At 46.0% G+C, this 27,974-nt stretch overlaps 1 protein-coding gene across 6 annotated transcripts; it reads right to left on the bottom strand.

The window, feature by feature from the left end:
* Positions 1 to 4: 4 nt before the first annotated feature.
* Positions 5 to 14,701, bottom strand: SLC22A13 (solute carrier family 22 member 13). Of its 6 annotated transcripts, XM_073222662.1 has the most exons (11): positions 11,806 to 14,701; positions 8,701 to 8,961; positions 4,206 to 4,309; positions 3,877 to 4,031; positions 3,547 to 3,715; positions 3,309 to 3,429; positions 3,129 to 3,223; positions 2,721 to 2,935; positions 2,461 to 2,569; positions 1,666 to 1,881; positions 5 to 1,461 (listed from the first exon to the last, which is right to left on the bottom strand). In XM_073222662.1, the coding sequence occupies exons 1-11, from the start codon at positions 11,830 to 11,832 to the stop codon at positions 1,368 to 1,370; spliced, it is 1,566 nt and encodes a 521-aa protein (XP_073078763.1). In that variant the 5' UTR covers positions 11,833 to 14,701; the 3' UTR covers positions 5 to 1,367. The 6 variants fall into 6 exon arrangements, 5 of the variants coding, with proteins under 5 accessions (XP_073078763.1, XP_017512581.3, XP_036870049.1 ...); XM_017657092.3 differs by lacking the exon at positions 11,806 to 14,701 and having other exon boundaries at positions 8,701 to 11,741; XM_037014154.2 differs by lacking the exons at positions 8,701 to 8,961; positions 11,806 to 14,701 and adding an exon at positions 9,025 to 11,737.
* Between the last annotated feature and the right edge of the window lie 13,273 nt (positions 14,702 to 27,974).

The following is a 27,974-nucleotide window of genomic DNA, read 5'->3' as shown; positions in this document are numbered from 1 at the left end:
GGCAGTAGGTGAGTCTGCATTTATTCTGGTACCAAAGGACCTGTTAAGTCTCTTTCCAGGAATGAAGCCCATTCTGCCTCAAAGGGAGGTGAGTGTCCACGCCTCAGAGGACACTGCCTTCAGCTTTGAGATGACAGTTTCCTCACTCCCACCTAAAGTTTTCCCCAAGTGGGAGGTTTCAGCCTGGGTGCCACATCATGTCAAGAAAGACTTTTGAGTGTCCCCAAGCAGTGTTTAGCTTGGGGCTCCATGACTGGGTACACAGTAGGGGGCTAAACAGAACTTTTCCCCATCACTTCAAAGCTGAGACCATGACTAATAGATACCTATGTTTCAAAAGAGGGGCTGAACACATCTACGCTGAATTTACAGACAGTAAAACTGGTGGGGTGCCAGCCTCCCCCACAGGCTCCATCAGAGAAGGTGAGTGTGAGGGGAGGCTCTCAAAGACCACTTCCTGGGGCTGGGGTGCCTGTGAGGAGAGGGTGGGGCCTCACTGTCTGGTAGGAGGTTGGCTGGAGGTGCCACTGAAGACAGGAAAAGGGGAGGCTGAGCCAGCTCTCCCTGCCACTGGCTGGCAGGTCCGGGCTCATTTCGCCAAGTAGCTGCTGGGAAGGTAGGCTGACTCAAGGTGGTTGGATGGGAGCCCTGCTGAGGGCTGCCTTCTGGGAGACATGCAGGGCACTGTGGGGTCCATGAGGGCAGCAGAGAGCACATCACACGTATTAAGGTACAATACAGAGGTCCCAGAGGACCTTGGAGGTGTCACAGACAGGGACTGGGCCAAGTTCCTCCCTCTCCCCACTTCTGGTCTTCGAGCCATGAGTTAGACGACACTGAGGCAGGGGGCAGGAGGTGGGGGAGTCTCTGAAGCTCTGGTTTGACTGCACACACAGTCTTGCTCAGCAAGATCAAGGGCCCCCAGTGGCCCCACCTTAGCCAGAGGGCCTGGCACAGCTACTGGGATGGACCACAGCCTTCCCTTCACCCACCTGCCTGCACATCCTCCACAATCTCCCATTTTTTCTGCAGCTACTTCCCCTATACTTAGAAAGTCCCCACCTAACTGTTCTGGACTTGACTATGTTTTGAGAGTAAGGGACACCAGGTAGAGAGGATCAGAGGAGTTGTACCCCCACAAGACAGTCAGAGAACAAGTTAAACCCAAGACCCTAACCCAGAACAGCATACTGGGCAGGGTCCTGCGGGAGATGCTCCTGGGACTGGATGCCATGAGCCAGGAGGTGGCACCTAGGCCAAGTCACTTCTGCCCGATCAGCGAGGCTGGTTTGCTCACAGGTGCCAGACTTCCCACGGGAATGCTGGGCAGCCCCCTGCCACTGCGGGTCTTGCTTTCAGAGAGACAGTCAGAAGTACGTGCTGCTCACAAAGTCCAGCCTGGGGCCAGAAGGTCTTCCCAAGGCTTCTGCTGCCTTTTCTGAGGGTGCCAACTTCAGGGACCTGGTGGGAGTGGAAGGCCATTGCTGCCTGGCCAGGAACTCGTCCCACGACAGTGGACTTCACCAACCCCTCCCCAGACTAGGGGATCTAACCCAAAGCTGCCCAGATGCCTGTGGTTCCTAAGGGCCCCATATTGGCCTCTGAGCAACAATGGTCAAATGGTGAGGCTCAGGTTCTGGGCTTCAGAGAAAGCAAGCAGCTCACCGTGGGTGGGGCCCCTGCTCCAGGTCCTTGATGGTGTCCTTCAGGGTCTGGCCACGAGTCTCTGGCAGCAGGGCACACAGTAAGCCAGCCCCGATGGGGAGGCTGCCATAGATGAGCATAGGGAGGGCTGCCTGGTACTCGCCCAGCAGGATCACAAGTGGTGTGATGATGCCGCCGATCCTTGAGAAGATGCCCACCAGCCCCATTCCTGTCTGCCTGTGGGAGGGCCAGTGCAAGCTGAGCAGACCCAGCCTCAACCTGGACCACAGCTCCACCCAGCACACTCCTCACAGAGCTTAGACCCCTCATTATGGCACCACAGACCCCAGGGCCTCCAGCCTCATGCCATCTAACCATGCCCAGGCTTCCTGCTCTCTCTCCTATGCATGGAACTCCTTGCAGTTGACTCTGTGCTATGCTTGTCCACCTCAAGGCCTCTCTGCCTGCCTGCTACACTCTGGTTCCCTCACCAAACCTCAGGCCAATGGTTGTACCTTCTGACCACCCTCTACCCCCACATGGGTGTTCCCTCCTCTGAGCCATTCCTTCTGAGATGTACTCCGCAGTCCAGTCCTGACAAGGCCAGGCCATGGCCTGCTTCTGTATCTGTCCTTCACCTGCCTGGGGACAACTTGGGGGCTTGGACTAGATTTCTAGTTGCCCTGGCCACTGCCACCCAGCACTGCTGCTCATGGGCAGCCCTGGAAGCTATCTGTGGAACAGTGTTGAGGGTGGAGAAAGGATGGCCAAAATCAGGGTCCCGGCAGCAGAGAAGCAGGAGCTGCCAGCTCTTACCGGATGATGGTGGGGAAGAGTTCGGCAGAGTACACATAGGAGATGGTAAAGCCGGCAGCCGTGGCAAACTTCCCCACCACGGCCAGCACAGTGACCACCACGGGAAGATCTGGTGGAGGAGGCTAGTCAGCCGCGTGGAGGGTGGGTAGGCAGATAGCTCCATCATCCAGCCCTGCCCCTGCCCTCTCCACCCGTTCTGCACTAGGAAGGCAAGCAATGGGCCTCCGGCCCCAGGTGGTGGGGGATGCCAGCCCAGGTACCTGCTGGGACGAAGATGATGGCAATACACATGAGGCCACCCAGAACCAGCGTCCCCAGTTGGCTCCACTTGCGGCCCAACCACTGCATCATGAAGATGCTGGAGTAGCGAGCAGGCACCTCAACTGCTCCAAAGATTAGCTGTGTCAGGTAGATGTCCAGGCCAAAGTCCCCCACTTGCAGGCTCAGGCCGAAGTAGCCCAGACTGTCCACAAACCTATGAAGCAGCCAAGGGTCCCTGTCACACTCAGAGGGAGAGCCCTGGCTGGAAGTCACAGTGGGGAGAGACGCACGCACGTGCGGCCCATCCCAGACAGGGCCCATCGCATGTCCCACATCCCACCAATGCCAGGGAAGCAGCAACCCTTTGGCTTGGCCTCAGCCTGGGGTCTGGGCCCCAGTGTGCTCACCAGACATAGGAGAGAATCAGCGTCACCTTCCGCAGCTGTGGGTGTCTGATCAGATCCAGGGCATTCCCCAAGGGGCCTGTGTCCTCCCGGACCAGCTGGCAGGAAGATGTAGGGTGAGGGTCACACAAAAAGGTCTGTGGAGGTCAGGTTCCAGGTGGGTGGCGGGCCCACTGGAAGTACCTGGCCCAGGAGCTCTGGGGAGAGTTTCCGCCCGTTGACTGAGGCCGCCTTCTGGATCACTTGTTTAGCCTCCTCCACCCTCCCCCGGGCCAGGAGCCACCGTGCTGATTCTGGCAGGGCCCTGGAAGTGGGGAACCTGTCACTTTGGGGCCTGGATGGGCCTCCCACAGTCACAGGGCACCCGTCCATCCCACAGCAGAGCTGAGCTGGGGGGGCTACTCCCCAAAGAGAACCTTACCAGAAGTAGAAGAAGAGCAGAAGGACTGGTGTGGTGCCGGCGATCTGGAAGGACCTCCAGTTACGGATGCCATAGGCGAGTCCTGCCAGCACCATCTGCCCCAGGGAGAAGGCACAGTGGGCCAGCACCACAGCCCGAGTCCTCCACAAGGGCCCCACCCACTCTGTGACTGGGAACAGAGAGGCTGAGACTGCTGCCCTCCCGCCCCCGCGTTCCCAGGGGCCAGCGGGTGGGCCATGTGTGCAGGCCTGGTGCGGCCCCACCAATGGTCTGCGATGCAGCCGCCCCAGGCCTGCTCCGTGGCTCTGGCTCCAGGGCCCTGATACTCACGTAGGGCGACATTGCTGAAGGTGTACCCTGCAACAGCAGTAGCCACAGCAAAGCGCAGGGCCATGTAGAATGCAAAGCTGGGCACAAAGGCTGTGGCGGGACCGAGGACAGCGAAGAGGAGCAGCTGTGTCAGGACAGTGGCCTTGCGGCCAATCCTGGGGCAACAAAGGGATCCGTCCGAAGCGGAACTCTGACGGGAAGGAAGGGCCAGCCCTGCCCTGGGCTGTCTGTCTAACAGAGGACATGTGGCCCTCCCTGCAAGGAAACCCAGCCTTGTGCCTGGAGACCAAGGGCACGCAAGGTCGGGATGAGCTGACCCAGGCTCTCACCTGTCACAGAGGGGCCCGAAGATGAGGGCGCCGGTGAGGAGCCCAGCCATGTACACCGACTGCGAGGTCTCCTTCAGGCTCTTCTGATCACAAACCAGATTGAACTGAGGCAGACACAGGCAGATGTGAACCCAGGGTACATGAAGAGCGAATTTTTATCTCCTAGCCCACCCACCGCAAACCTCTCAGGGCAGATGCCCACCGTTCCCAAACTGTATGCCAAGGTACCCCAGGGCACAGCACCATATGTAAAGTTTCAAAGGAAAATACAGCAATATTTAATGTCTGTGATATTTTATCAACTGCAGCTCAGGAGAGCTCAGTTTCAATGTGAGATCATGTAATCCAGTGACATATCTACATGATGTTCTGTTTTCCGCAGTTGCTTGGAAATATGCAAGCACACGTAAAAATCAACGTGCAAGAGAAAATAAGGGCGGCAGTGTTCCAGGTTTGAAAAGTCTTGCATTCCCAAGAGGCACATACATTGTTAGTAAGTAACTGTACTTAAGAATGAAATAAAAATGTTTTCTTTTGATTCATGTACATACATATTTTTTTAAACAGCTACTAAATTATTAGGAATCAATTATTTATTAAGTTGTTTTAGATCTGATTACTTAATACATAAAACTATAAGGCCTTTCCTTTGGGCCTGGAGATGCCATGTAAAATTACTGACACGCTGCAGATTCAGAGTAGGAACCTCTGGTGGACCACTAATTGCTGCTTCCTGAAAAATGTGGCCTCCTCCCCACAGCCAGGGCACCCCTGTGGCCCGTGTGGGCCTCTTCAAATTTCCCATCTGGCTGTAAAATCCCCTGGAAACTTATCATTCATAGGCAATTGGAATCCTAAGAAAGCTTCACACACCCTTTGAGGGAGAAGACAGAGGCACATGCAGGCGCATGTACACACACTTGGGGTGGGGTGGGGAACCCATCTGGAGACAGAAAGAGCCTGACAGAAACTGAGAAACCAGGTGGAGAAAACATGTGCATTTGTGTAACTCTGTGCATGCCTACTGCATGTGCACGTACAGTAAGGGTGTGACAGACCCCACCCCACTGATTTGTGGGCCCCTTGGAGATTGATGCTACCCAAACACAGATCAGCACATGGCACGTAAGCCCTCCTGCCAGCTCACAAAACTGGTTCACAAGTAATGCTTTGAGTACTTATTCTGGGTCGAGCACGAATCTAAGTGCTCTACGTGTACCATCTCATCTAACTCCGACAATAATCCAGATTTATTATTATACCCCTCAGAGGAAGGAGAGGTTAGGCAGCTAATCCTGAGTCCCACCACTGGGTGAGTTCAGATATCTCTATTGCCCAGACAGGGACTGGAACGGAGAGGAAGCTGAGGGGTGTCTGCTGAGGAACTGACACCTGCAGTCATCGTCATCAAAGAACCTTTAAGGAAGCTAACCTATCCAGGCAATCCCACTGTGCTCATAATTCTGCTCTCAAGGATGCCTGTTAAATACTAAGAACTTCCACTGTGTGTCAAATGACCAAGGGATTGCCCCCCAAGACAAAGCGGTCTAAACATGGGCTTTGTTGTCCCTGTTGTTGCTCCCAGTCTTATACCCTGTTTGGTTCTTGTTTAGCAACCACAGATCGCCTTTGTAGTTAGATGTTATTTAAAATAAATAATAAAGGCCTGCTGCTGTCAGCCTCAGGAGCCAGAGCTGAGTGGCTGTGTGTGACTTTGAGCCTGTTGATCCATCTGTTGGTGTGTTGGTTTCCTGTGTACAGAATGGGAGTAAAATACATAGTATCACCCAGGATTAAAGAGATGAACACAGGAAGTTCCCAGTAAATGTCAGCTCAGCAAGGTGCACTGGCCTCTGTGCTCCTGAAACTCACAGCTGGTGACAGACACAAGAGGCCGGAGTGCCACCAAGGCATGGGTGCAGACCATGGGGTCTTACACAGCTGGCCCCCTGCTCAGCGGCCACTGCTCACTATAGCTTATACAACCCCATCTCATCAAGTTCTCATTCCAACCCCAGGAAGGCTTAGCATGCTCACCAAGTGGCAGCAGACACCAAGCTTGAATAGGTGCCATGGTGTGGTGGCATCACAGTGCAGGGGCACAGATCTGAAGGGGCTCCAACCTGGGACACCAGTCATTGGCCTCCCCAGCCCTGGAGCCTGCCATGGGGCCCACGGAATGCCACCCCCCTTTCTTGGAGCACACCCCTTCCCATTGTCCTCCCCTCTTCCAAAAGCTTCAGTGGCCCCCTTGGTGTCCAGGAGAAAGCTGCGATTCCTTGGCACTTTACCGAGACCCCAGGAGAGCTGGCTCTTGCCTACTCCCCAACCTTTCCTATGTCAGCTCCGCAAACAGTCTGCACATTCTTGTGCCTCCGCACCCTGGAAATGGCTATTCTCTCTTCTTTCCCTTCCCTCCCATTCCTGCCCCTTCACTGGTCCCAGGATAGAGCACACTGTTGTTATTCATCAAGGTCTAGGTCCCTCCCTAGCTGGAGGTATATGTGGACAGAGCTGAGAGTCAGTTTGTTCTTACTAAAGACAGACATCCAGGAAGCGTTGGCCAGGTACATGAGAAGGAGAAATGCACAGCCTATAAGGCAATGTGCCCCTTTCTTCTCCAGGTGGGACTGCTTGTATTTCAGTTTCAGTATGAAGCTGCCAGTTACAATAAGGCACCTCGGTACGTCAGCTCAGACAGAGTCCTGAGCTGGTGTGGCAGAACCCCTCCTCAAAGATGGGAGACAAGGTCGAGGGTCTCACACACAGGGAGCTCCACTCTGGAATTGAGCTTGGGGTTATCATGTGGGGCAGGGCACCAAGTACCAGAGGTGTACATTCTCTTGAGAACCCAGTCTTCGGGGTGGAGGTGGGAGAGAGCTGGCCAGGAAGGGCAAGAGGTCCAGGGCCAAATACCAGGGCCAGTGCAGCCTAGGTTGACGGTGGAGGACCAAGAGAGAGGCCTGGAGCCCTTGAGAACACCCCCAATTCCTTCCTAGGCCCTGCCCACTCCTCTTCCAGGCCCCCCATGTTCCCACTGCTCCCTGGACCTGCTGCCTGCTCCCTGCAGCTGGCTCTTTCTTTGGCCCATTCCTCTTTTCCTCACCAACGTTCTCCTTACGCCTTGGTGCCCACTCACATACCAACTCCTCCAGGGAGCTGCCTGCCCATTTCCTGACCAGGAAGAAGCAAATTCTGGCCTTGAGCCCACCCAGCCCAGGGTGGGCAGGGGCCTCTGGGCTGTGGGAAGATGCCTGTGACTCTAGGACATGTCCTAACGTTAACTGAGCATTTGCTTTACCTAAGTTCATGTTTTTAGGGAGGGGCCCAGGCAGATAAACAGATTCCCATGCCCTCTGACAGTGTCTGCGCCCACCCTGAAGCTTCCCACTGGTGGGCCTGAGGCAGAGTGTGGCGATCACCTGCCAGGGCAACATGAGAGGCGACTGTGGAGCCCAGGTCCCTGCAAGAGTGGGAAAAAGCACAGCAACTCCAGGAGCCTGACTGCAGGCTCCGGATGGATTCAGGAGGCCAAAGAGTGGACATTCGCTTTTTCCCCTCTGAGTAAAAAAGTATTTCTTTTTTGGAGGCTTCCAGAGGACAATGTTTTAGCCAAAGGCAAATATTCACTTTTCAATATGACCATAAACTTGCCTCCAGAACCCTGGCAGCCTGTCTTCCTCCTGCTCCTCCTCCTCTCTCCTCCCCACAGTGGGTAGTTAGCCCAGGACGGGGCGGCAGCCTCTGGATCTGGCCCAGCCGGGCCCTCACTGACCTCTCCCTCTCTCCCTACATGGCCCCCAGGGCAGGTGCCGGCCCTCACTGGTCCTCAGGCACCCTGAGTGTGCCTGCCTCTGCACATGCTCCTGAACTCTCTGCTCACCTAGCCAAAGAGCATCACTCTGAAGGCCAGGCAAACTTCCAGATTGCTCGGCACCGGCTCTAGCCCTCCATTCCCACCATGTGCTGGGCTGTTCTGCAGTTTTGTTCAGTTAAAGCCCCTGAGTATTAACTGTGCAGGGAACAGTCAGAGGTGGCAGGCAGAGATCTAGAGAGAGAAGCTGAAGGGTAGGAAGCCACATGGAGCAAGCAGGAAGGCAGACGAATGGATGGGAAAAGCTAGAGTATAAGGGAGTCAGGCGAACAGGAGGACAGGGAAGCAGGCAAACTTGCAGGGGCAGACTGAAAGGCAGATGGACAGACAGATGGGAACACTGGAGACAGTCAGAAAGACAGGCAGGCAACTGGGCAGACAGGCAGAGGGACAGACAAAAGGAGAGGCAAATGGATGCACAGGTGGGCAGACAGAAAATGGTTAGAGAGGTAGATGGGCCAGCAGGCAGAGGACAAAGAGAAAAACAGGCAGACGGAAGGTCAGTCCTCCAGGGCTGGTGGTACAGGGGCAGACACAGTGACAGCAATGCCAGTGGCAGGGGCAGAGGGCCGGGCAGACGCCAACGACACAGACCAGGCAGGCAGGCAGAGGCAGTCCTACCTCGTTCTTTAGGGATGGGGGCCTGCCTTCGGGGTAGTCCCAGCCTGCCTGGCAAGTCTGCGTCTCATTGAAGCGGTGACTAAGGATGTCCTCTAGGCTGGCACTGTTGGGGGGCGGCCGGAACATGAGGCAGGGCTCGGGACTGCCCGTGGCATCCAGGGGCACGCCCAGTGCCAGCTGCTCAGCAGCACTCAGGTTCAAAGTGTGGTTCTTGACCCAGGCCACGGAGCAGTGGTGGGCCTCGTCCAGGACCATGAAGACCTGGGCAAACATGTAGAAGGCAGACAGGAAGTTGGGCACACTCAGCAGTATCAGCAGCCGTACCTGGAAGCGACCGAAGTCGCCTATTTCAGCCAGAACCTGGGCAAACTGAGCCATTGGGCGCCTGTCACCACCTGCTCAGCCCGGGGCCACGGAAAGCTCTGTGGCTCCACTGGCTCGGGGGCTCTCACTCCTTTGGGCAGCTGCATTAATGTTTAACCCGGCCTTGCTTGGTTCCACCCATCACACCTTGGCTCCCTAGCTGGGGTCGGGGAAGGGTAGAACATGAAGAAACAGTCCTCTCGGGCTTGCAGACACTGAGGACGTTGTTGGCAGTGGGATGGCACAAGCATCGCAACACCTCTCAGGCCACCACCCAGGAGTGAGCTTTAGGCAGATGTTACGTGCTGTGAGACAGCCCCTGACTGTTACACCCTGGGCCATTCGCACCCAGCTCACACCCAACCTGTTACAAAAGAGCCCAAGTCCTGAGACTAATGGCAACAGAGGCAACTGAAGTCCCTTCTGTGGACAGGCCCACAGTGGGCAGCAGGGAATAAGTCAGAGGACAGCAAGGACCCAGCCTGCATGTTCACTCTGCCAGCAGCCCCATCTGGCCTCTTGACCTGATGACCTGATGATCTGATCTTCCTCCTGCGGGTCTGGCATGTGGTGGTGTGCACCACTAGTCAATCCCAGGGCAACACAAAGGTCTGGAGACCCACCAAGGGCCTAAGCACCTTTCCTGCTCAGCACCAAAGACATTGAAGTATGCACAGCAATTACAGAAGAGCTGAGAGCTGCATTTTGAGCTCTAATCAAGGAAGAAACCATTTTATCACATTCACAAGATAAAAGCAGATGTGAGCTGCCCCAGTGAAGCCCCAGCCACCCTACACAATCTAAGTGGTAACAGAGGACACAGGACAAAGTCTCCACCACAGCCCAGGGGAGAAGCCCAGGTGGGAGCCGCTCCTAAGCTTGCGGGAGTCAAGGCTGGGATGGTGGCTGGCAGGTCAGCATTCTTACTGGACTGGGACAGACAGGAAGGCAGGACCCCAGAGAAGAGGACTCTCCCAAAGCTAAAAGCCCTGTCCTATTACCCTGGGTGGAGTCTTACAGGAGGTAGACCCAGAGAATGGGAAGCATTTATTTTAGTTCAGGACTGGTTGGTGGGGAATGATGGGATTAAAGAGAGCATTTGGGAAAAGTGCATGTGTGAACACATGCATTCACCTGTTTGCTGAATATGCCCAGGAAAGCCTTGTTTTGAATTTTGAGCCCTTTTATAGCTGGGCAGAGGCAGGTGGCACAGAGAATACAAGGAAGCAAGGTTCTACAGGGCTGTTCCGGATAGCATACTAGTGCCGCCGGCCTGGCTGGCATGCTGCTGGCTGCCTGTTAATCAGTCAGCATGTACGCTAGTCACGGCAGGGCAGACGCTGGAGGGCAGGGGTAAGGGCCCAGGGCCCCGCCAAGGGAGAGCACCCACCCCAGAGGCTCAGCTCTAGCTCTTCTTCCTCACCTGATCCCATCCTTAGTATCATCTCCACTGTATTGTCAAGAAAACAGCTACCAGTTGCCCCTGCTCAGTTTGGGGCTCTCATTCTGGGGGTGACCTGGTCATCCTCAGTCCTCAACACCTTCAGGCAGGAAAAGGACTTTGGCTTCTTTTGGCTCTTGGTCTTTGCTACTGATTGTGATCCCCGGTCCGTCCCTTGTCAAAAAACAAAAGGCAGCCAAGTGCATTGGAAGACCTAACTGGCTTTGGTCAGTGATTCATGAATCGGACAGCATCCTACCTGGCAAGGAGAAACAGGCTCCCAGGAGCTGTAAAGAATGGAAGGCTTTCACAGGCAGAAGGGGGCAGAAAAGGGGGATTTCTAGCAGTGGATTGCTTCAGTCAGTCACCTTCCTTTGGGGCAAGGTGGAAGTCTACTGGCAGATACTCACTAGTGCTTACCAGGTAATCCCGGATTGACTGGTTAAAGGTTGTGTTCCTTTAGAATGTGAGGAGGACGGGCTGAAACTGCAGTTAGGTTAGGTTTTAAGTCTTGGTTTGCTGATGTACTGCTTAGCACAAGGAACTCCATTTGAGGCCTGTTGTTATGTTTTTAACCCTTCTATCCCTCTGGGCCTCAGTATCTCCATCTGTGTAAAGGAAGAGCCTGAACTAGATCGTCTCAGGATTCTTCGGTCCTGGTATGCTGTTCTAAACTAGAAAGCACCATGGTGAGGAGACTGACAGATGGTAGCTGGAACTGTTAACCCTAAAATTAAGATAATCTTTTTACCAGCAGTAACAGTTTATGCAGGAGTAGCAGAGGACTGCGATGGGGACAGCACTGCAGCAGAACCATCACATGTCTGGGGAACAAAGGAGAGGGGCACTTTTACACAGGAGAGGGGGCTGTTAGGAGGGATGTTTCTAAGCAGAAGGCCCACTGGAGAAATTGGGAGTCCATGTAGTGCAGCTCCTCACTGGCTGGGCTGTGGCGGGAGGAAGGTGGAAGCTGCGTTCCCCCTACTGGGTGGTAAAGTTGCTGAAACCGTGGAGGCTGAGGAGCTCTGGGCATGAGTGCTTCCCCTGCAGGCCTCCCTGTGCCACGTCATAAGGTTTCCCACCATTACTTTCACAGAACTAATCCCAGAATCTTGGTACTAAGGCACTGCAATCCACTTTACTTGTACATTCCCCAAATCCTCATCTTCTAACTTACTTCTCTAAACCCTGACCCCCATCCCAGCCACCGTGCCAAAGGCTCCCCACAATGCTCAAAGCCCATGCCCAGCTCTCTTCTGTAAGCCCCCAGGAACTTCTCTCTACCTGGTGCTCTTACTGACCTGGGAGGATGAACTCAGCACCAGCATGAGTACTGGTGTCTGTCTTCACCAAGCCGGTGGGCCTCTCCCACTATCCTATGTGGACTGCAGGATAGGTTCGGGTCACTGCTGGTCCCTCAGGGAGCCCACAGGCTGTCGCCCTCTTTATCCTCTCCTTGAACCTGCCTTTATTCAAGGGCACAATTAAGACCAAACAGGGATATATATCAAGAGTTTCCTAACCACCAGAGCTGTCTAAGTAGAATACACTCTCCTTATAGAAATGTTTCGGACAATCATGGCAATCCTCTGGCCATGGGGTAGAGGGTGGTGTTTGTGTGTGTGGTGGGAGGACCTCAAACATGTTTTATAGGGGTGTACTATACATGTCTCAACTCTCTTGCAAATTTGAGAACTAATTATTCTCGTTAGTAAAAACTGTGGAGGTAGGATTTCCAGTTTCTCGTCTAGGTGTAAGGAGCCGCTCTGATATGGAAGTTGCTCTGTTCTCCCGAGTAAAAAGCTCAACAGACTGAAAAAGTCCTCAGCTCTTCCTAGAACTGTCAGAGGAGTGAGTTTCCCCCATCCCCACTGATCCTGTGTATTTCATAGTGGTACCCCCAACTGTGCAGCCCCCAAATTGGAGTGTCCAACAGTCCAAACAGAATTGTGACTGGAGAAGAAATCCACAAACAGAAACTTTCCCAGGAAGCAGTGTCAGCAGGAAAACCTAAACCATAACTGGCATAGCTGGGGGCTCAGTATGGACAAGTCTGAGAGCTAGGGCTCCAGAAGGCGTCCTCACACTTTTGAGTTTACCTTCAGGGCGTCTCCAGGTTCTCACAGTATCACGGAAACCTCCCTGTGCTTCCAGCAGTGGAGACCTCAGGGGGACCACTGTGATTGTGCCAGATTAGGGGAGAGACCAGTGTGAAATATGCCAGAGCATGTTGTTTTTAGCAAGGCCTGCCCTCAAGAGGAATTACTTTACCACGGCCTAACCTGCTAGGGCTTTATCCACCCCTAACTCCCCTGGGGGAAAAGAATATTCAATCCAGCCCCCTGCCACTACCTCCTTCCACTTGCAGGGTGGGGGAGACTGAGAGGCACTGGTGAGTTCCCAGGGGAGGCACCAGCTCACTAGGGGCCAGGGGCCTCATCGTGGGTCTGCAGGCTGCTTATCTCCTCCCCACACCTCACCACTACACTACAAGTCTGTTCCCTGGAAATGCTTTTACCCACTTTATCATATTTGACTTTCAACAAAAAAATGACAAGGCAAACTAAAAGGCAAAAACAGTTTGATAACATAGCACAGGCATCGGAACCATACTCAGATAAGAGAGGGATGTTGGAATGATGAGATTGGGAATTTTAAAAACCTATAAATATGGTAAGGACTGTACTGGAAAAAGTAGACAACATGCAAGAACAGATGGGTATATAAGCAAAGATGGAAATTCTAACAAAGAAAAAGAAATGCTAGAGATCAGAGTGACAGACATGAAGAGAACCTTGGATGGGCTCATTAGCAGACTGGACAAAGCTGAGCAAAGAATCCTTGAGTGTGAAGATACATATGTCAATAGATTAACTTCCAAAACCGAAAAAATCCAAGAGGAAAAAGATGAGGGTTGGGGGAAAAGCGAACAGAATATCCAAGAACTGGAGGACGAGTACAAAAGACATAATGTGGCTTAACGGGAACACTGGGAAAACAGAGAAAGGCACAGAATATTTGAAACAATAATGACTAAAAATTTCCCCCAAATTAATGTCAGACACCAAACCACAGAGAATGCCAAGCAGGACAAATACCAAAAAATGACACTAGCTATATCATACTCAAACTGCTGAAAATCAAGGATAAGGAAGAAATCTTAAAAGAAGCCAGGGGGAGCCCCACCTTCCCTATACAGGAGCAAATATAAGAATTAAATTGAATCCTCAAAAACCATGCAAGCAAAAAGAGAATGGACTGAAATATTTAAAGGGTTGAGAGAAAAAAAACAACAAATCCTGTGAAATTATCCTTCAAAACTGAAGGCCAATTTTTGCCAGTAGACCTGCCATACAAGAAATGTTAAAAGTTCTTCAGAGAAAAGGAAAATAAATGCTATTGAGTCAGAATCTTGGACCTACAGAAAAGAAGGAAGCATATCGGAGAAGGGCTAAGTGAAGGTAAGATAAAAACTTGTATTTTTCCTTTTCTTAGTTGATCTAATACAACAGTTTGTTCCAAATAGTAATAGCAACATTGTATTAGATTGTCTATGCAAATGTGTGAAAGAACAAGGAGAAATTAGGGTGATTTTGTTATTACATAGTATTGGCATACCTGTGATATGGTATTAATATTCTTTGAAAATTGATTTGGATTAGTTGTGAATATATATCGGTAACTCTAAGGCAACCACTAAAAAAAGAAAAAGTGTAACTGATATGCTAAGAATGGAGAGAAAATGGAATCACATAAAATGGTCAGTTAAAACCACAAAGAGGCAGAAAAAAAGAAGATAAAAATAGGAACAAAGAACAAGGGCAAGAGTAGAAACTGGAACAAATATGGTAGATATTAGCAATCACTTTAAATGTTAATGGTCTAAATACATAATGGGGTCCACACTCCAAGAAGACAATGCATATTTGCCAAAAAAAACCACTGGCATCAAAATATGTGAGGCAAAAACTGATGAAACTGCAAGGAGAAATGCATGAGTCCATGACTATATGAGGAGACTTCAACATTCTTCTATCAAAAATGGACAATCCAGGGGGGCAGAGACAGGATGGCGGCGTGAGTAGAGCAATGGAGGTCTCCTACCAAAAACACATAGAGCTATGAAAATATAACAAAGAAAAATCTTCCTAAAATAGAGACCACAGGACACAGGACAACATCCAGACCACATCCACACCTGCAAGAATGCAGCGCCTTGCGAAGGGGGTAAGATACAAGCCCCGGCCTGGTGGGACCCGAGCGCCCCTCCCCCCGGCTCCCGGCAGGTGGAAAGAAACTAGAGCGGCTTTTTTTTTGGCGAGTGCTTTTTGGAAGCCTTAAAGGGACAGGGACCCCGTTGCTAGGGAGGCGGGACCGGTGAGCGGGTGCCTGGGACCGGCGCCTGAGGACAAAGAATGTCCCGCATATTTCCCTGCGGGACCGGTGGGCGGGTGCCTGAGACCGGCGCCTGAGGACGGAGGAAATCGCCCGTTTTTCCCAGTTGTTTTTTTTTTCTCTTTTTGGCGAGTGCTTTTTGGAAGCCTTAAAGGGACAGGGACCCCGGTGCGAGGGAGGCAGGGCGGCGGGACTGGTGAGCTGGTGCCTGGGACTGGCGCCTGAGGACAAAGAATATCTCGCGTTTTTCCCTGCGGGACGGGTGAGCGGGTGCTTTTTGGAAGCGTTGAAGGGACAGGGACCCTGGGGCTAGGGAGACAGGGCAGCAGGACCAGTGAGCGGGTGCCTGGGACCAGCGCCTGAGAACAAAAAAAAAAATCGTGTGTTTTTTCCTTTTTTTTTTTTTTTCTGTTCCCTCTCTCATTGTTGTTGTTGTTGTTTTGGTTTGGAGAGTGCTTTTTGGAAGTCTTACAGGGGCAGGACAGGTCACTTAGACCAGAGGCAGAGAATCTGGGGATCTCTGGGCACTCTAACCCCCTGGGCAGCAGGGAGCACAGAGGCCCCTTACGGAGATAAATAGCCTCCCGGCAGCTCCCCCTCCAACGGGGCTCCAGCATTTTGGAGGAGCAGCCCCAGCCAGGCCACGCCCACAGCAACAGCGGAGATAAACCCCATAGCAACTGGGCAGGTAGCAGAAGCCCTGTCTGCACACAGCTGCCCAGCACAAGCCACTAGAGGTCGCTATTCTCCCAGGAGAGGAAGGCCACAAACCAACAAGAAGGGAAGCTCTTCCAGCGGTCACTTGTACCAGCTCTGCAAACTATCTCTATCACCATGAAAAGGCAAAACTACAGGCAGACAAAGATCACAGAGACAACACCTGAGAAGGAGACAGACCTAACCAGTCCTCCTGAAAAAGAATTCAAAATAAAAATCATGAACATGCTGACAGAGATGCAGAGAAAAATGCAAGAGCAATGGGATGAGATGCAGAGAAAAATGCAAGAGCAGTGGGATGAAGTCCGGAGGGAGATCACAGATGTCAGGAAGGAGATCACAGAAGTGAAACAATCCCTGGAAGGATTTATAAGCAGAATGGATAAGATGCAAGAGGCCATTGAAGAAGTAGAAGCCAGAGAACAGGAACATATAGAAGCTGACAGAGAGAGAGAGAAAAGGATCTCCAGGAATGAAACAACACTAAGAGAACTATGTGACCAAGCCAAAAGGAATAATATTCGTATTATAGGGATACCAGAAGAAGAAGACAGAGGAAAAGGGATAGAAAGTCTCTTTGAAGAAATAATTGCTGAAAACTTCCCCAAACTGGGGGAGGAAATAACAGACCACAGAATTACACAGAACCCCCAACAGAAAGGATCCAAGGAGGACAACACCAAGACACATAGTAATTAAAATAGCAAGGATCAAGGACAAGGAAAGAGTTTTAAAGGCAGCTAGAGAGAAAAAGGTCACCTATAAAGGAAAACCCATCAGGCTAACATCAGACTTCTTGACAGAAACCCTACAGGCCAGAAGAGAATGGCATGATATACTTAATGCAATGAAACAGAAGGGCCTTGAACCAAGGATACTGTATCCACCACGACTATCATTTAAATATGATGGCGGGATTAAACAATTCCCAGACAAGCAACAGCTGAGGGAATTTGCTTCCCACAAACCACCTCTACAGGGCATCCTACAGGGACTGCTCTAGATGGGAGCACCCCTAAAAAGAGCACAGAACAAAACACACAACATATGAAGAATGGAGGAGGAGGAATAAGAAGGGAGAGAATAAAAGAATCTCCAGACAGTGTATATAACAGCTCAATAAGCGAGCTAAGTTAGGCAGTAAGATACTAAAGAAGCTAACCTTGAACCTTTGGTAACCACGAATCTAAAGCCTGCAATGGCAATAAGTACATATCTCTCAATAGTCACCCTAAATGTAAATGGACTTGATGCACCAATCAAAAGACATAGAGTAATAGAATGGATAAAAAAGCAAGACCCATCTATATGCTGCTTACAAGAAACTCACCTTAAACCCAGATAAGCATAGACTAAAAGTCATGGGATGGAAAAACATATTTCAGGCAAACAACAGTGAGAAGAAAGCAGGGGTTGCAGTACTAATATCAGACAAAATAGACTTCAAAACAAGGAAAGTAACAAGAGATAAAGAAGGATACTACATAATGATAAAGGGCTCAGTCCAACAAGAGGATATAACCATTCTAAATATATATGCACCCAATACAGGAGCACCAGCATATGTGAAGCAAATACTAACAGAACTAAAGAGGGAAATAGACTGCAATGCATTCATATTAGGAGACTTCAACACACCACTCACCCCGGAGGATAGATCCACCGGGCAGAAAATAAGTAAGGACACACAGGCACTGAACAACACACTAGAACAGATGGACTTAATAGACATCTATAGAACTCTACATCCAAAAGCAACAGGATATACATTCTTCTCAAGTGCACATGGAACATTCTCCAGAATAGACCACATACTAGCTCACAAAAAGAGCCTCAGTAAACTCAAAAAGATTGAAATTCTACCAACCAACTTTTCAGACCACAAAGGTATAAAACTAGAAATAAATTCTACAAAGAAAACAAAAAGGCTCACAAACACATGGAGGCTTAACAACATGCTCCTAAATAATCAATGGATCAATGAACAAATTAAAATAGAGATCAAGGAATATATAGAAACAAATGACAACAACAACACAAAGCCCCAACTTCTGTGGGACGCAGCGAAAGCAGTCTTACGAGGAGAGTATATAGCAATCCAGGCACACTTGAAGAAGGAAGAACAATCCCAAATGAATAGTCAAACATCACAATTATCAAAACTGGAAAAAGAAGAACAAATGAGGCCTAAAGTCAGCAGAAGGAGGGACATAATAAAGATCAGAGAAGAAATAAACAAAATTGAGAAGAATAAAACAATAGCAAAAATCAATGAAACCAAGAGCTGGTTCTTCGAGAAAATAAACAAAATAGATAAGCCTCCAGCCAAACTTATTAAGAGAAAAAGAGAATCAACACAAATCAACATAATCAGAAATGAGAATGGAAAAATCACGACAGACTCCACAGAAATACAAAGAATTATTAAAGACTACTATGAAAACCTATATGCCAACAAGCTGGAAAACCTAGAAGAAATGGACAACTTCCTAGAAAAATACAACCTCCCAAGACTGACCAAGGAAGAAACACAAAAGTTAAACAAACCAATTACGAGCAAAGAAATTGAAATGGTAATCAAAAAACTACCCAAGAACAAAACCCCGGGGCCGGACGGATTTACCTCGGAATTTTATCAGACACACAGAGAAGACATAATACCCATTCTCCTTAAAGTGTTCCACAAAATAGAAGAAGAGGGAATACTCCCAAACTCATTCTATGAAGCCAACATCACCCTAATACCAAAACCAGGCAAAGACCCCACCAAAAAAGAAAATTACAGACCAATATCCCTGATGAATGTAGATGCAAAAATACTCAATAAAATATTAGTAAACAGAATTCAACAGTATATCAAAAGGATCATACACCATGACCAAGTGGGGTTCATCCCAGGGATGCAAGGATGGTACAACATTCGAAAATCCATCAACATCATCCAAAAACCACATGATCATCTCCATAGATGCTGAAAAAGCATTTGACAAAATTCAACATCCATTCATGATAAAAACTCTCAGCAAAATGGGAATAGAGGGCAAGTACCTCAACATAATAAAGGCCATATATGATAAACCCACAGCCAGCATTATACTGAACAGCGAGAAGCTGAAAGCATTTCCTCTGAGATCGGGAACCAGACAGGGAAGCCCACTCTCCCCACTGTTATTTAACATAGTACTGGAGGTCCTAGCCATGGCAATCAGACAAAACAAAGAAATACAAGGAATCCAGATTGGTAAAGAAGAAGTTAAACTGTCACTATTTGCAGATGATATGATACTGTACATAAAAAACCCTAAAGACTCCACTCCAAAACTACTAGAACTGATATCGAAATACAGCAAAGTTGCAGGATACAAAATTAACACACAGAAATCTGTAGTTTTCCTATACACTAACAATGAACCAAGAGAAAGAGAAATCAGGAAAACAATTCCATTCACCATTGCATCAAAAAGAATAAAATACCTAGGAATAAACCTAACCAAAGAGGTGAAAGACTTATACTCTGAAAACTACAAGTCACTCTTAAGAGAAATTAAAGGGGACACTAATAAATGGAAACTCATCCCATGCTCATGGCTAGGAAGAATTAATATCGTCAAAATGGCCATCCTGCCCAAAGCAATATACAGATTTGATGCAATCCCTCTCAAATTACCAGCAACATTCTTCAATGAATTGGAACAAATAATTCAAAAATTCATATGGAAACACCAAAGACCCCGAATAGCCAAAGCAATCCTGAAAAAGAACAAAGTAGGGGGGATCTCACTCCCCAACTTCAAGCTCTACTACAAAGCCATAGTAATCAAGACAATTTGGTACTGGCACAAGAACAGAGCCACAGACCAGTGGAACAGATTAGAGACTCCACAAATTAACCCAAACAAATATGGTCAATTAATATTTGATAAAGGAGCCATGGACATACAATGGCAAAATGACAGTCTCTTCAACAGATGGTGCTGGCAAAACTGGACAGCTACATGTAGGAGAATGAAACTGGACCATTGTCGAACCCCATATACAAAGGTAAACTCAAAATGGATCAAACACCTGAATGTAAGTCATGAAAACCATTAAACTCTTGGAAAAAAACATAGGCAAAAACCTCTTAGACATAAACATGAGTGACCTCTTATTGAACATATCTCCCCAGGCTAGGAAAACAACAGCAAAAGTGAGCAAGTGGGACTACATTAAGCTGAAAAGCTTCTGTACAGCGAAAGACACCATCAATAGAACAAAAAGGAACCCTACAGTATGGGAGAATATATTTGAAAATGACAGATCCGATAAAGGCTTGACGTCCAGAATATATAAAGAGCTCACACGCCTCAACAAACAAAAAACAAATAACCCAATTAAAAAATGGACAGAGGAACTGAACAGACAGTTCTCTAAAAAAGAAATACAGATGGCCAACAGACACATGAAAAGATGCTCCACACCGCTAATTATCAGAGAAATGCAAATTAAAACTACAATGAGGTATCACCTCACACCAGTAAGGATAGCTGCCATCCAAAAGACAAACAACAACAACTGTTGGCGAGGCTGTGGAGAAAGGGGAACCCTCCTACACTGCTGGTGGGAATGTAAATTAGTTCAACCATTGTGGAAAGCAGTATGGAGGTTCATCAAAATGCTCAAAACAGACCTACCATTTGACCCAGGAATTCCACTCCTAGGAATTTACCCTAAGAACGCAGCAATCAAGTTTGAGAAAGACAGATGCACCCCTATGTTTATCGCAGCACTATTTACAATAGCCAAGAATTGGAAGCAACCTAAATGTCCATCGGTAGATGAATGGATAAAGAAAATGTGGTACATATACACAATGGAATACTACTCAGCCATAAGAAGTGGAAAAATCCAACCATTTGCAGCAACATGGATGGAGCTGGAGAGTATTATGCTCAGTGAAATAAGCCAAGCGGAGAAAGAGAAATACCAAATGATTTCACTCATCTGAGGAGTATACGAACAAAGGAAAAACTGAAGGAACAAAACAGCAGTGGAATTACAGAACCCAAAAATGGACTAACAGGTACCAAAGGGAAAGGAACCGGGGAGGATGGGTGGGCAGAGAGGGATAAGGGTGGGGAAGAAGAAGGGGAGTATTAAGATTAGCATGCATGGGGGGGAGGGAGAAAGGGGAGGGTGGGCTGCACAACACAGAGAGGACAAGTAGTGACTCTACAACATTTTGCTAAGCTGATGGACAGTAACCGTAATGTGGTTGTTGGGGGGGACCTGATATAGGGGAGAGCATAGTAAACATAGTATTCTTCATGTAAGTGTAGATTAAAAATTAAAAAAAAAAAAAAAAAAGAAAGAAAGAAAGAAAGAAAAGGGGGATTACTCCTTGATAGGATAAAATTATTGGTAAATCAAAGATCAACGCATGCTTTAAATATCCTTAATGTTGATCACTTAAAGGGTGTCAGATGATCAGCTATGGAGGTACTCTTTTCTGATAATGTTCCTTTCTCTTAATAAAAAAAAAAAAAAAAAAAGCAGTTACTGTGTGCTGACCTCCAATGAGTTCTGCACAGTGGTATAGAGGGCATGTCAAAGTGTGGGCAAAGGGTCTGTTTGTTTCTATGCAGAAGATCAAGGCCTAGCTTGGATACCCAGAAAATGAACTAAGATACGATATGAGGAGGAGCTTCCGGCATCAGCACTCTCTGGGGGACTTGTGCCGGGGGATGATCATCAAAAAGCCTCCACAGGGATCCGGACGATGCTGCGGTTGTGGCTGCATCCAGCCCACCGTCTCCTGGACTTGCCATAAGAATGAGGAGGGAGATGTCTAGGCTGGCATGTGCATAAGGTGAGACAACGAATTTGACCGGATCTGTACTGTTGGAACTCAACCAGGAGTTGGGAGGGGTGCAAGTTGTAGCACTCCAAAATCTCATGACTATAGACTATCTACGGTTAAAAGAACATATGGGATGTGAACAGATCCCAGAAATGGGCTGCTTTAATTTGTCTGATTTCTCTCAGACTGTTCAAGTACAATTGGACAATATCCATCATATCATAGATAAATTTTCACAAATGCCTAGGGTGCCTAAATGGTTTTCTTGGCTTCACTGGAAATAGATGGTAATTATAGATTTGCTTTGTTTATGTCACCGTATTCCTATTATGTTAATATGTGTGTGCAAATTAGTTAGTAGTTTAAAACCTATACATACTTAAGGTACTCTACAAGAAGATATGTCAAAGAAATAATCAATCCTCCCATGTTTCCTTCCATATGCTACATCTATAGCTTTTCTTCTTCCTTCCTAATTACAACCCTTAAATAGAATTCGTGCCTCATATCGAATTTACCGAGTATCATAATTCCTCCAGGTGGTAAAGATACCTCGAGACAAGTGCTGGGCATAGAAGCCACAGGGCATAAATCTGCAAAGAAGTAAAAAGCTAACCTTTGCAAACAATAAGGCTTCTCTCTCACTTACCAACTTTACATTTCCCTGTATGGCCCCGGAAGATGACTGGTTAGCCAGAGACGGGTAAGATTCCTCAAGGGAGGAACAACCTAAGACAGGCACAGTCGCAGGGGGACCATCAGGTGAGAATTTGGGGATCAACAGAGGTGAGGCTCAGAACCTCACCCCCCTGCTTTGAGAGAAATCTTCTGCATCCGTGGATGTCTTGCTGCCCTTGTCTAGCCTGGATTAATACTTAGTCCATAGGCACACACCTGATCATCTTATCATCTACATTTGCCCTCTTACAGCACTAAACTATGTTTTCTACCTTTATCTTGCATCTACCTACCACTTCAGCATTTTATTAAAAATAAAAATAATAATAATAATAGAGGGAGAAATGTGGGATCAACATATAAATCAAGTACAAAAATCAAACGAATATTCATATTTGACCTGATTGTTTATAGGTCATAATGCGTGATCAAAACCGAAAGTTTCTGTGATGAATGCCCTTGTACTGTTCACCATGTAAGAATTTATTCACTATGTAAGAATTCGTTCACCATGTAAGAACTTGTTCGTTATGCTTCAGAAGATTGGAGACTGACAAGAATTAGGCTTGAGATGGATTAATGATTGTACATTGAGCATTGACCCCCCTATACTGAATTTTATTGTTGTTAACAACCATTTGATCAATAAATATGAGAGATGCCCTCTCAAAAAAAAAATTATATTAAGAATATGTAAAAAAATAATAATAATAATAATAAAAAAAAAGGAGTCAGAAAAAAAAAAAAAAAAAAAAAAGGACAATCCAGCAGGCAGAAATCAGTAAGGACATGGTTTAACTCAATAGCACCACCAATCAATAGGATATAATGGACATTTATAGGCTACTTCATTCAAAAGCAGAATTCTTCTCAAGTTAACGTGGAACATTTATTTACCAAAAGAGACCACATTCTGGGCCATGAAACACACCTTAAAAATTTTAAAGAACAGAAATCATACAATGTCTGCCCTCAGATGACAATTAAATTAAACTAGAAATCTTTAACATAAAGACAGCTGGGAAATCTCAAAATTCTTGGATATTAAACAACACACACTTCTAAATAACACATAGGTCCAAAAAGAAATCTCAAGAGAAAATTTAAAATATTTTGAAGTAAATGAAAATGAAATACAACTTACAAAATTTGTGTGATGCAATGAAAGTTGCTTAGAGAGCACTGAACAATAGCACTGAATGCACGTATTAGAAAGAAGAGAGATCCAAAACTAAGCTGAACTTCCATCTCAGGAAACTAAAAAAGAGCAAAAATCCAAAGGAAGTAGAAGAAAAATGAAAATCAGAGCAGAAATCAGTGAAATTTAAAACAGGATATAGAGAAAAATAAAAAAAAATAAAAGCTGGGTATTTGAAAGATCAATAAAATCAATAAGCTTCAAGAAAGGCTAACTAGGAAAAAAAATTAATTAATAATAAATAAATATAAATATAAATATTAATATAATATATTAATATATATAATAATATATAATATAACATATTAATATAAATATATAATATATTATAAAAATATATAATAATATATAATATAAATATAAATATAAATATATATATTAAATTAAATAATAATATAATAAAATATAATAATAAATATAAATTATAATAAAATATATATTATATAATTAACTAACATCATATATGAAAAAGGGGTATCATTACAGATTCCCTGGACACTAAAAGGATAATAAAGGAATACTATAAACAGTTCTGCCCACAGATTTTTGATAACCTAGATAAGATGTACCAATTCCTTGAAAGAGACAAGCCGCTGAATACACAATCTGAATAGGCCTATATTAGGTAATGAAATTGAACCAATAACTAATAATTTTCTGAAACAGAAAACATCAGGCCTGAATGGGCTCACTGGTGAATGCTACTAAATACTTAATTGTGCCAATCCTCTACAGTCTCTTCCAGAAGATGGAAGCAGAGGGAACACTTCTCATTCTATGAAGCCACCATTACCCTGATACCAACACCAAAGACACGACGAGAAAAATAAGAGCAATACTTCTCGTAAACAAAGATGTAAAAATCCTCAACTAAGTAACAGCAAACTGAATCCAAACAATGTGTAAAAAAGGACTATATATCATGATCAAGCAGGTCTTATCCTAGACTATGTGGCTGGTTTGACATTTGAAAAATCAATGTAACTCATCACCTCAACAAGCTATAAAAGAAAAGTCATGTGACCAAATCAACAGATGCAGAAAAAACATTTGACAAAATCTAATTGGAGGAGACTAAGGAAACATAACCATATCCTATGTAGTAATCCACACTGGATCCTGAACATGTAAATGAAATTACTGGAAAAACTGGTGACATTTGAATAAAGTATGTGATTCAGTTAATAAAAAAAAAAAATCCAACACAATTCATGATAAAAAAAAAACTCTCAGCAAGCTAGGAAGACAAGGTAACTTCCTCAACTTGGTAAAGAACATCTACAAAAAACCTAGAGCTAACATTGTACTTGATGGTGAGAAACCAGACGCTTTCCCCTAAGATCAGGAATTAAATTAAGAATATGTAAAAAATCTTCCTCTCTTACCACTGCTTTGCAGCATCTCACTGGAAATCTCCTAGCTAATGCAATAATGCAAGAAAAGGAAATAAAAGGTATACAGATGGGAGGGAAGGAAGAAAACTGTCTTTGCAAACGACATGATTATGAAGAAAACCCAAAAGAACTGGCAAAAATACTCCTAGACCTAATGATTATAGCAATGTTGAAGGATAAAGGTAAATATAAAAACTAATCATTTTCCTATTACGAACAACAAACAAGTGGAATTTGAAAAAAAACACAATGTCATTTACATTAGCAACCCCCAAAATGAAGTATTTAAGTATAAATCTAACAAAATGTGTACAAGGTCTTCATGAAGAAAACTACAAAACTCTGAAGAAAATCAATGAAATAACTGGAGTCTATGTTCACGAATACGAAGATTCAACATTTCAAGATGTCAATTCTTCCCAACTTTATTGATTCAACACAGTATTAATCAAAATTCCACTAAGTTGTTTCTGAGAAACTGATTCTAAAGTTTACATGGAGGAATAAAACCCAGGTTAACCAACAGGGTATTAAAGGAGAAGAACAACGTGAGAGGACTGACACTGTTTGACTTCAAGACTTAGTATAAAGCCACAGTCATCACAGCAGTGTGGTACTAGCAACAGAATAGATGAACACATCAATGAACAGAACAGAGAGCTAAGAAATAGACTCACATATTCAACTGATCTTTGACAGAAGAGCAAAGGCAATACAATGGAACAGAGATAGTCTTTTCAACAAATGGTGCTGGAGCAACTAGACATTCACAAGCAAAAAAACTAATCTAGACACAAACTTCATACTCTTCACAAAAATTAACTCAAAATGGATCACACACCTCAATGCAAAATGCAAAATTATACAACTCTCAGGAGCTACCACAAGTGAAAATCTCAACAACTTTGGGTATGGCATTAACTTTTTACATATGGCACCAAAGGCATGATCCATGAAAGAAATAACTGATAAACTGGACTTCATTAAAATTAAAGCCTTGTGCTCTGTGAAAGACGCTGTTAAAAGAGTAAGCCATAGAACAAGAGAACATATTTACAAAAGACATCCAGGCACACCTTGGAGATGTTTTTGGTTCCAGACCACCATAATAAAGTGAATATTGCAATCAAGTGAGTCAAATGCATTTTTGGCTTTCCAGTGCATATTAAAGTTTTGTTTACAGTATAATGTGGTCTATTAAGCATGCAATAACATCATGTCTGAAAAAAAGACAATGCACATACCTTAGTTAAAAAATGCTTTGACACAGAGACACTGAGTGAAAAATGCTGGTGGAAAAATGGTGCTGACAGATGTGCCCAACATGGGGCTGCCAGACCTTCAACTTGTGAAAAATACAACATCACTGAAGTACAACACAGTAAAGCACAATAAAAGGAAGTATGCCTGTATCTGTTGAAGGACTTATCCAGAATATATAAAGCATGCTCAAAACTCAACAATTAAGAAAATAAACATGACTGACAATGGCAAAAGACCTGACAGGCACTTCAGCAAAGAACACATGCAAATGGCAAATAAGCATATGAAAAACTGCTCAATATAGTATCACTAGAGTACTGCAAATTAAAATCAGATACCACTACAGACCTGTTGGAAAGGCTAAAATCTACAACACTGACACCACCAAAGGCTGACGAGGATGTGGAGCAACACGGACTCTAACATTCACTGGTGGGAATGCAAACTGGTGCAGCCACTTTGGAAGAGAGTTAGTGGTTTCCTACAAAACCAAACATACTCTTCCCATATAATCACAACTGGGCTCCTTGGTATTTACCCAAATGATCTGAAAACTCATCCTCACAAAAACCTGTACACAGATGTTTGTAGCAGCCTTATTTATAATTTCAAAACATAAAGCAACCAAGTGAATGGATTAATAAACTGTAGCATATCCAGACATGGAATACTGCTCAGCACTAAAAAGAAATGAATCAAGCCACAAAAAGACATGCGGACCTTAAATCCAAATTAAGTGGAAAAAAAACAATCCGAAAAAGGCTACATATTGTGTGATTCTAAATATATGCCACTCTGAAAAAGGCAGAACTATGGAGATGCTAAAAAGAGCAGTGGTTGTCAGGTACTAGAGGCCAGAGAGGGAGGGATGAATAGTTAAAGAGTACAGAGGATTTTAGGGCAGTGATGGACTTCTATATGATATCATAATGATGGATAAATATCATTGCACGTTCGTCCAAACCCACAGAATGTACAACAGTGAGAGTGAACCGGAATGTAAACTATGGACTTTGGGTAATAAGCTGTCAGTGTAGGTTCATTGATCATTAACAAATGATGGTGGATAGTGACAGTGGGAGCGGCTGTGCATATGTTTGGTCAAGGGTTATGTGGGAACTCTGCATACTTTTGCTCAATTTTGCTGTGAAACTAAAACTGCTCTAAAAAACAGTCTATATATATTTAAAAAGAAACCCAAAATAAAAAAGGTGGTGTAGAGGAGCTGACCCGAAGGAGGAATACCCATGAACTGCTGCACTGAACATTGCTATTATGAGACGCAGAGCTAAGGAATTGGACCCATGACAAGATCCTATCTTGCAGGAAATTGGGCAAGTGGAAAGGCCCCATTTACTTTTCCTCCCTACACACCATGGACACTTCTGAGTAACCAGCACCTCCTCTCTCTCTCCACGAGTTAAGAGTCCACTTTTACAACCTGCTTATCTTGAGAGCAAATTCAGTGAATGATAGGATGCTATCATTTCCAAGGCTCTAGAAACTGAGCTCAGAATTACTAGGATCCACAAGCAGTCCTGTCATGGCTCAAAGACCACCTGCTATTGAGAAGGAATTACAGTCAGAGAGGTTACTTACCCAGGAGGTGGAGGAATAAAGAAGGGTCTAGACTCTCACATGAACCCTCACCATTTCGCTAACAAAGCCAAATGGGGACAAGTTCAGCCCTGCTCTGAACTTTCCAAAAAGGACTCCCAAGAGTTTGAACCTGCATCTTCCCCTGCCCAACAGTATGAGTAGAGCAAAGAGTTAGGAAAGATGGATGCAACGAGGTCCACATCCCACCTTATCAAGTTTCCTTAGGCATATCCTCTCTCCTTTTGGGGTTTCAGTTTCCCTGTCTGTACAATGGCTTTAAGCTGTTCTAGATAATGTGTAGATCAATACACACATTTTTACCTGACCTACACTTTGGCCTTTCCCTATCCACATGAAAAATTAAAGTTCATGGTCACTCCCTGATCC

The sequence above is a fragment of the Manis javanica genome, chromosome 15 (genome assembly GCF_040802235.1).
Source record: "Manis javanica isolate MJ-LG chromosome 15, MJ_LKY, whole genome shotgun sequence".
Taxonomy (NCBI): Eukaryota; Metazoa; Chordata; class Mammalia; order Pholidota; family Manidae; genus Manis; species Manis javanica.
The sequence above is the reverse complement of the archived record's forward strand: the minus strand, read 5'-3'. Positions and strand labels throughout refer to the sequence as shown.